At 45.1% G+C, this 9,790-nt stretch overlaps 1 protein-coding gene across 1 annotated transcript in view; it reads left to right on the plus strand.

Annotated features, from left to right (window-relative positions):
• Nucleotides 1–1,909, plus strand: part of LOC119571647 (RNA-binding protein cabeza-like) — a 21,801-nt gene extending 19,892 nt beyond the window's left edge. Inside the window, 3 exon segments of the mRNA XM_037918851.1 lie at nucleotides 1,365–1,472; nucleotides 1,594–1,717; nucleotides 1,873–1,909. Coding sequence (XP_037774779.1) covers nucleotides 1,365–1,472; nucleotides 1,594–1,717; nucleotides 1,873–1,906 — 266 coding nt within the window. The 3' untranslated portion in view covers nucleotides 1,907–1,909.
• Nucleotides 1,910–9,790: the final 7,881 nt, after the last annotated feature.

The following is a 9,790-nucleotide window of genomic DNA, read 5'->3' on the forward strand; positions in this document are numbered from 1 at the left end:
GTCTCCGGGTGCCTCAGTAGGTGGTTGCGGATCCTTTTCAGAAGAATGTGAGCGAGAACCTTGCCTGGTATGCTGAGCAGTGTAATGCCACGGTAGTTCCCTACAGTCCCATCGATCCCCTTTCCCCTTCCAGAGAGGGATGACCACGCCCCTCAGCAGGTCAGGGGGAATGGTACCAGACTGCCAAATGGCATTCAGGACTGTATGCAGGCCCCGAGCCATAGGTTCACCCCCAGCCTTTAGCAGTTCAGCAGGGATATCACATATGCCTGCAGCTTTCCCACTCTTCAACTTGGAAATCGCCAGCCTAACCTCTGTTAGGGTAGGAGGTTCCTCGCTGATGGGTGGGTCCGGCACAGGCACTGAGACATCGCTTGCACCCAAAGCTAACTGTTGGAGGATCCACCTGGTACAACTGTTTCAAAATACTCAGCCCAACGTTCACAACCCCAACATGTTTCTGAGATGATCCGTCCATCCGCTGATCGGACTGCAGTCATCTGTGAGGAGGGCTTAGGGTTCAGTTTTCTCAGGGCTTGGTAGGCAGGCGAAGGTCATTTACCAAAATGGCCTTCGACCTCCTCAGCAAGATTCCTGATGAACTGTTCCTTGTCCCTTCTCAGCAGTGTCCGAGCCCTACGCACCATGGAACGCGCAGACTTGATTCCATTTAGCCGAGCCTTGCGAAAACGCTTCAGTGGCCTCTAATGTCTCCAGGGAGATGGTATTCTGCCTTGTCCTTGGGCCCGTACGCCAATGGACTCCTGAGCTGCTTCGAGTTTTTTACGCGCTTGAAGGACTCCCACAGAGCAACTGGACCTCAGGTTGCTGGTTTCTGAGAATCGGTCAGAGGACTGCCGTGCGAACCCACGGGCACACTCCTCCTCCCTTGGGTCTGTCCAAGTGAAACACCTTAGGGTGGCCACTGGAAGGACGGGGAGTTTTGAAGTGGACCCGCAGGGTAGCCACAAGCAGCCTATGGTCGGTCCCACACAGAACTCAGCACTCCGGTTAAACCCTGCAGTTCTGGAGGATCCTCCATCGCGTGCTCACAAGGATGTGGTCGATCTCCTTGGCCACTGTACATATATATATATATGTATATATATATACATATATATATATATATATATATATATAAATTAAAATATATATATAAATATATATATATATATATATATAATATATATATATATATATGAAAAGGAGAGAGAGAGAGAGAATGTGGAACACCTTACCATCTTATGATAGATTCAGCTTGAACTGAATATCAAAAGTACAATTACATTGAATTTGAGTGTGCTTGGACTTCAGGGTTAAGAGGCCTTCTGGTGATTTAAGTAATGGATTTTTTCTTTCCATAGGCCGCGCTGGAGATTGGAGGTGTGATAGCTGTGGTAATAATAACTTTGCTTGGCGCAATGCTTGTAACCGCTGCAGTGAGCCAAAACCAGCTGGTGCTGGTGAAGATGGTCAGTATCTGTACATTTGGAGCAGAAAATTTACTTTTAGCAATTTTGCCAAATGTTGAAACAGTTATACACACTCCCTTTTTTATGTGACTCATGGTCTGTAACACTGGATGTTTTATAGATGGTGGTGGAGGAGGAGGAGGATACCGTGGTGGATTCCGTGGCCGTGGTGACCGTGGAGGGTACAGAGGCCGTGGTGGTGATCGAGGTCGGGGTGGATACAGAGACTCAGGACCAATGAAGGGGTAAGTGATTATTGTTAACTGTATTAGGCACTGAAAGTGATTGCAATTGCTGTGCAAAAAAGATTAAATTAATGCTTGTCTGGCTACAGGAACGTGTCTTCTAAAATATTAGTAATTATATGCAAATTTTTCAATGTTTTTTCTTTCTTTTACAGAGACCGTGGTCCAGGAAGGTCCAGACCTTACTAAAAGAAAAAAATCCTAGAAGTTATTAGAGATAGTTGAAAGGTGGCACAATGTCTAACACAGATATTATAAGATAGTCAATGCAGTATTTTATATTCTTGACATGCAATAAGTCAGAACACATGTTACAAATCCTTTTTTGTCTTTTATTTTTTTATTATTTTATTATTATTATTATTGTTGTTATTATTATTATTATTATTATTATTATTATTATTATTATTATTATTAAATTATTATCATGCCCATTATCAACAATCATTTTGTAGACATTGAACTTAAAGTACATGGTACTTTCTCTCCTTTTTGTTTCTCTCATTTTTTGGTTTGTAAGATTGACATATTTGTCAAACATAGGAAAGCAAAGGTTTAGCACTGAAGAAAATAATGTTAATATAAAAGTACAAAATTTCAATATCAGACATTTAGCTGTACTTTCTAAATTGAATCATGGGTCCATACTTTGCTCATCATCTTTTAGATCAATTTTAAATAATAGTCCATAGAATAATTACCAAATGGCATTAATATGGAATGAACTCACTTGTATATGTTACAGCTGAATTTTAAGACGGCAATTTATATAAATTGCCAGGGGAGCCAATGAAAGATGGCTTAAATTTAGTTACTTCAGTGGTTTAAATTTATGAAGGAAATTTTGGTATCTTGCGTAAATTTCTCAAGACGTGAGCTAACATGAAGCATTTGAATTTTTGGAAGGTTTTTATTTTGCAATAAAAATAGGGTATCACAGTGCTCTAGCCCAAAAAAAAATATATTTGAAAGGGTGGGGATTTTCCCCTAATTTTTTACTTTCTTAAATAAAATGAACCTTTCTCTTTAAAACCCAACTTTGTACCCTTTTTGATTTTAAGCCTTTTGAAATTTTATTTTGTAAATCTACAAAGAACACAAATTAAAATTTGGTCCATAATTTTTTACTATAAATTTGGGCAAAACATTCTTGTATTTGGTTTTATTGCCGTATTTTAAATCCCTGGGGTCAGATAAAGTGAGAGCTTTCATAACTAAATTTAACGTCTTTTTAGCCCAATCACAAAAAACAGTACATCATCTCTGTATGAGTATATATATATACACTCGTGTGTGTGTGTCAGTGTTGGAATTTCTTCTTCCTCTTCTTCCTCTTCCTCTTCCTCTTCTTCCTCCTCCTCTTCTTCTTCCTCCCCCCCAATCCCTTGCCCGTTGTTGTCGTGGGGGGGGCTTAGGAGGCGGAACGGGGACCCAATATGGGAACCCCCCAACCTTGGGACTCAGCCCTCGAAAACTAATTTTGCATGGGTTTTTTTTTTTCCTTTCCCACTTTTCGTTTGTCCCTTCAAAAAACCCTTTTTGCTATTCACCTCCAAAGGTGTAGAGCCATGCTAAAAGGAAAAAGGGGCTGATTTTTGGGCAGCCTAAACGGCCTGAGGGAGCCAGGGGGGACGGTTTTCCCCTGATTTAGTTATCTAGCCCTTACCCCTAAAGGGGCCCGGGGGTGGATGTTTTTATCCCCAACATAATCCGGGGTTTTACCATGGCCGTAATGAAAACTTCCCCCCACTATTAGGGGCAATGAGTTTGCCCTTTATAAAAGCCCCAACGATGAAAACCCCACCAATTCCTGACCCCAGGCTCTCCTTTCCCACGGCTCGAAACTGCAAAACCCCACCCCCTCCAAAAACCTACAGTACAGTAGCCAACAATAAAACCCTTCTAATTTAAACACACTACCCCAAAACCCTCCAAATAAACCCCCTCACCCCCCTTTAATCCCTTACAGCCTTATTGCCCACCTCTCCTTTAACACTACCCCCCCTCAACACTACCCCATTTCGTCACGCCCCCCCTTCTACTACCCCTTCTACAACAATTTTGAATACTCTCTTTAGCGCACCAAAAGGGACCGATTTTTCGTGATCCCCCCCACAGACCCTATCGAAACCCCTTCTCTTCCAACAATGTCTCAAAAAAAAAGTAGGAAAAAGTCTTTTCCCCGTAGCCGCTCTTGTCACAGTACATCCAAAAACCCAAGCTAAACATTAACAGCTAACTGACCTATATGGTAACCCCATCCAACCCTCAATACTTGCACCGGAACAGTTTGTCTCCCCAGCAAATTCCCCCCCAATCCCTTGCCCGTTGTTGTCGTGGGGGGGCTTAGGAGGCGGAACGGGGCCCCCTGAGGGAACTCCCCAACCGGGACTCAGCCTCAACCAACAAATTTTTTGCATGGTCTTTATTTTCCTTCCCACCTTTTTTCTGCCCCTTTCCCAAAACCCTTCTACTATCCACCCCTAGGTGGGAGCCGTGCTGAAAGGATGAAAGGATATTTTGTGCCAGTCCTGACATTAGGGGCAATGAGGCTTCCCCCTTTATAAAATACCCCCAAAGATGTAAACCCCCCCAATTCCCCTGACCCAGGCTCTCCTTTGACCACGGGCTCCGACACTCAATAAATACCCCCTCATCAATACCATGTACAGTAGCCAACAATCAATCCAAGGAATTTCCACTCTCCCAGCAAGCTAAACTTCAACACCTCTACCTCCCAACCTCCAACAAACCCCCCATCCCCCCTTATTAATACCTTTTACACCTTTTATTGCCCCCCTCCCCTAACACTCCCCCCCCTCAAACTACTCCTTTTCGTCACCCCCCGCCCTTCGACCCCCCCATCCTAAAAACATTTTGAATCCCCCTCTTAAAAGCGCAGCCAAAATGGAACCTTTTTTTTCGTGATCCCTCCCCGCCCCTACTCTGACAACACCCTTCTCTTCCAACAAGCTAAAAAAAAACAATAGTAAGTCCTTTTTCCGTACCGCCCCCACCGCCCCCGTCGTCACAGAAACACCGAAAACCAAAGCTATAATTAACAAAACAACGGGCCTATATGGTAACCCCACCCTTGCAAACCCCATCTAACCCCCCAAACTTGCACCGGAACATTTTCAACCCCCCAGCAAATTGCCCAATCATGACAAAGTTTGGCGTTGGGAGAAGATCACTTGCCGTCTCACAGCAGATGCAACATCAGGCAATGGCACTCCCTTCCCCCCAGGGTCACGAAAGAAACCTCTAACATACCAAAAATTTCCCTTCGTAGACATGACCTTTTCCCCTTTAACGTCACATAGGGGGAATCCCCCCCTGTTCGCCATCCCAAACCCCCCTCCACGTCAGTCCCAAAAAAGTTGGCGTCTAGGACACCCACCCAAAACGGGCCGTTCCACGCCAGATCCCACTTTTGCCCAACCTGGCCTACCCGATCAAACTCCCCTGCCCCAATCCGCCATGTGCCAACGGGGGGGCCCCCATAATGTTTTTTATGGGGGCTGTCCCCCCTACAATTTTGATTCTGAGGTAGCAACTTTCAGATTCAAACGGATCACACTACGTGAAGAGACAAGAAGCACGCCGACGTTTTTTCCCCTTTTACCCCTACTCCAGAATATGCTCACTCTCCAATTCCCTCCCCCCCCCCCCCCCCTTCTCCCTCCCCCTTCCCCAGTCAAACTCTTTTTGCCTCCAAATCCAGACACTCCAATCTCTACTACAGATATTTAAATCCCCACTAAAAACCCCAACACCTTCCCCCCCCTCCTCGAAAAACCCGTAACAGACAGAACAAACTTTCCCCCCCCTCTTCCCCTACCACACTCCCTCCCCCTTTCCCTTTTTCTCCATGTTTGAGACCCAGCCCTTCTTCCCCCCCCCCCCCTCACAAAAAATCCTTTATCCCCAAAAACCCCCAACCAACCCCTCAGAAAAAACCTTTGAAAAATTAAAGATTACCCATGAAAACTCCCAAAACCTTTAAAATTTCAACTCCTGCTCCTTCCACCCCAATAAGTGCTGATACCTCCTCCTAATGATCCCCCCCTACACCCAACCCTCCACCCCCTCCCAACAAGCCCACCCCCCCCCCCACATTAACCCCCCCACCACCCCTCTATCCCTTCCACTCCCTCCTTGATACACACGTGAACCCTTATTCCAAGTATCCTTTTCCTCAGACCCTCCATCCCCTATCCCCCCTCCGAGAACACCAACCCCACCCCCTTCCATCCAGACCCCTTCAACCTTTTTCCCCCCCTCTAGCTGCTTCCCCCTCAAAATCCCCAACACACTACAATCTATATGTAAATTATAACTACCTTCTTGGGAATTTTTCGCGGTTTTTCCGCTCCCCAGACCTGCCCTTTTCGTAAATTCCTTTCCTCTTAAAACCATCTTTTGTAGCCTTTCAAGAGATTTTTCTTACAATTTCCAATACCAATCCCCAATTATCTTTTTTCCTTCCCCACATTCCCTTTATGTCTCACCCATATTTCAATCAAAAACACCTTTGTCACACCCCCTTTCAAACCAATGCCCCTTTGCACGTTATCCGTATTTTCCTTCACGTTGGATCACGTGTTTCGTTATTTTTTCCCCTTCCCCCCCAATTGATTTTGTTGCTTTTGAAAATTAATTTCCAATTTCAACCACCTGTCCTCATGTTTTTTATTTTAACTGCCCGCCACACCTTTGGGGTGTTTTCTATCACAAACCCCGGGGCCGATCCAAGGCTTCCTCTCCACAGCTGCCCTATATTCTAAATTCAATGCCCCACACACTTTTATCATGCACGCAATCTTTTTTTATGCTTGACCCTCTTAGCCCCTTTCATTTAGATTTTCCCCTCTCATTTAGACTACTTTCCCTATAGTACCACTTTTCCCGTTTTCCCCTTTTTCCTATTCATACGACCACCCTAACTCCCCCCCTGGGGCTTTTTATAGAGCCACGGCTATTTTACTTTACTCTCTGCTATTATACCCCTCCACCTCCCCCACCTCCATTTTAGAAATGATCAAATATTTCACAAAACATCTTAAAGCTGCACATACACATCCTCGAACCCAAGACCATATACCCTCCAAATGTGTTCCTAGTGGAATTCTGATTTCACTAAAACCTTCCTTAAAACGGGGCAGCCCGGAAAGTTCCGCTACAAAAGGGGGTACTCCAAATCAAAATCGCCCATTCTTTAAAAGACATCGCCTACTTTGCGTACAATCCGGAATAGTAAAACAAATAGCGGCGAAATTATGTTTTATCAATTTTCCTCCTCTCACTATCTCAAAAATTTTTGGGGCCGAATTTATAAACATCAGGCAAACCCCCCCCATCCTGCCCCTGTCCTCCATATTCGAATACCCTCATTTCTGATCCCCCCAAGTCGCAATGAACTGGGTGTTTTTTCAGCCCCGGTCAGTAGTGGTTCTCACCCTTTTCCACACTTCTCTTCTTTAAAACCCCCAGAGAACGACCCCCATTACCTTTCCCCCACCTCCGTGGTATAATGCCCTTTTTCCTTTAACTCATTACTGCCCCACAATCGTTCCGCAAAAATCACGAAGGCCCCGACGTATTCACTACCTATGCTCCGGGAACTCCCATCTTCCCCCTTATCCTTCCTATTAAAAATTTACAACCACAAGGACATCAGGAAAATTTCCCCTTCTAATTGGGGGAGAAGCTCTTATCCTTCCCCTTCCTAAACCCCTAAATCGGGTACCCTTTCCCCAAGACTATCGCCCCCCCCGCCTAACTAACTGCTTTTGCAAACATTAGAGCAATGGTGAACTTCCCCTTAAGTTATCTTTTAATTCACAATTTCTCTCTCCTTCCCAATTGGTTTTCGGGCCCTGCCAGAAGCAAGCTGACCCCCCTTCTCATTTTTAGACAAATTTCATCTGCATTTGCACCATGAATCTGACTAGCTTTTTTTTTTTTTTATTAGAAAAAAAAATAGATACGACATGGGGGTACCAAAATTCTCCAACAACTGTCCTCTCTAGGGGATACGTGGAAAATGGGTGTTTCAAATCCTTCCTCTCCCAAGCACTTTTTGGTCAAAATCGCCCTGCCACATATCATTCTTTTCCCCAAATCGAAGGGGTCCCCCAAGGCAGTGTGCTCAGTACCAAATTTATTCCTTTTTGCGTTAATGATATTTCTCAGTTTTCCACCAGGAGCCCGGGGTCATCACTATATGTTATGATTAACCTCTATGCCTCTGGCCATCCCTACCCAAAACTCTACCATTTTTTTCAATCTCAATTCATCAGTATCTTCCCGGCCACAAACCCTTTGGGTTCCCCTTTTCTACCTCTAAATCTTTCTCCCTTCTTTTCCTCGCTCACGTGTAGGGTTCCCCACCCACCTTTTATATGGCACTCCACTCCAAGCCCTTTCCCCTGGGAAATTTCCCAGGGGTCATTTTTTACTCCAAAAAAACTTCCCGGCGAGACCCTATTCCAAATTAAAAAAAAAGCTCTCCGCCCCCCGAATCTTAAAAAAATCTACCCATATATCATGGGGGTCAATCGCAAAACTCTCCTTCATCTTATTTTCTTTTTTTCCTCTTTACCCTTGTTTTGGGCCTATCTTCCCCTGCCTCAACTTCTTCCTTTCCCATCTTGATAAATCCTCACTGTGGTCTTCGCTTTGACTAGGGCCCTTTTGCTCCCCCCCAGTTGAGAGCCTGTACATGAAACAGCTACCCTCTCTATCTCGCGTCGGCCCCTTTTCTTCCGATGCTATGTTCGATTCCACAACTTTTCTCCTAAACTAACTATCCCACAAAACCCTATTCTTCCCTTTGCTTCTCTCCACGTTTTCCTACTCCTTCTCCCTCGCATTGGGTACCCTCCTCCCCATTTCCCCCTTTCCCCCATCTCCCAAACCCCTCCCGTTCTCTGTCCCTTTCCCTCCCTCCATGGCTTATACCCACCCCCATATTTGCTCTTTGTTTTCCCCCCCACCCCCCAAAATCAAATATCCCTCCTACTGTCCTTCCACCCCTTTTCCGACCATGTCTCCACTCATTCCTCTAGTATTCACGTATATACTGATGGCTCCAAAAACCACCTCCGGTGTGGGTTTTGCAGTAACTTCCCCAATCGCTTTCAAAAACTCCCCTTTCCCCCTGAATCCATGTCCTTTTACAGAACGTAGCACTCCTTTTTGTCTTAAAAAACTATACTCACCGCCCCTTCTCTTACAATTTTAGACTCCCGTAACTCATTAACTCTCATAAAATCAATACACACCCCCAACCCCCTTGTTTTTAAGATCCAGAACGTTGTTCTACCCGCCCACCCATAAAACAAACAAATTTTGCTGGTGCCCAGCCATGTTGGGGTCCCCGGCAATGAACGCAGTACATGACACCACCCGCTATGTCCACTCATACCCACCACCTTCTCCGTATCCCAGCCCGGATTATTCCCCACACTTTAAGACCTTCTTTTATAAACGGGAAACTTTTTGAAAACCCCCGACTAAAAAAATTACATTCTGTAAAACTTCAATCTCCCCTGGGCAGCTCCATTTCATCGGGAAAAACTTTGGGGGGGCCCCCTCGCCCGCTCACGCATTGGGCCCACCCGTTAACCACTCCCATCTGATGTCACAATCGTCCACCCCTTTTGTTCCTTATGTAATGTTCCCCCTTTCAATCCCACACATCCTATTTTCTGCCCCGTTTTTAAACAAAACCCTCCCCCCGCTTTCTTTTCCCCCCTCTCCCTTCACCGACCTCCCAACCTATCAGACATCTTTACAAATCCCACATTTTTGCTTTAACAACCTATTTCTCTTTTCCCAAACCTACATACACACCCCACCCTAACCCCCCTTTCACTCACCAATTCCTTTGCCCAGCTTAGACAACTAATCCAACTCAACCACCCTTTCCCCAAAATTAACTTAGGGTAAGACCTTTGATGTTTCACATTTTTCTTGCTTTTAACCATTAACCATTAACCATTCTTCTTCCTCCTCCTCTTCCTCTTCTTCTTCTTCCTCTTCCTCCCCCAGCATAAAAACACTTTAGAT

This window comes from Penaeus monodon, chromosome 4 (genome assembly GCF_015228065.2).
Source record: "Penaeus monodon isolate SGIC_2016 chromosome 4, NSTDA_Pmon_1, whole genome shotgun sequence".
Lineage (NCBI taxonomy): Eukaryota > Metazoa > Arthropoda > Malacostraca > Decapoda > Penaeidae > Penaeus > Penaeus monodon.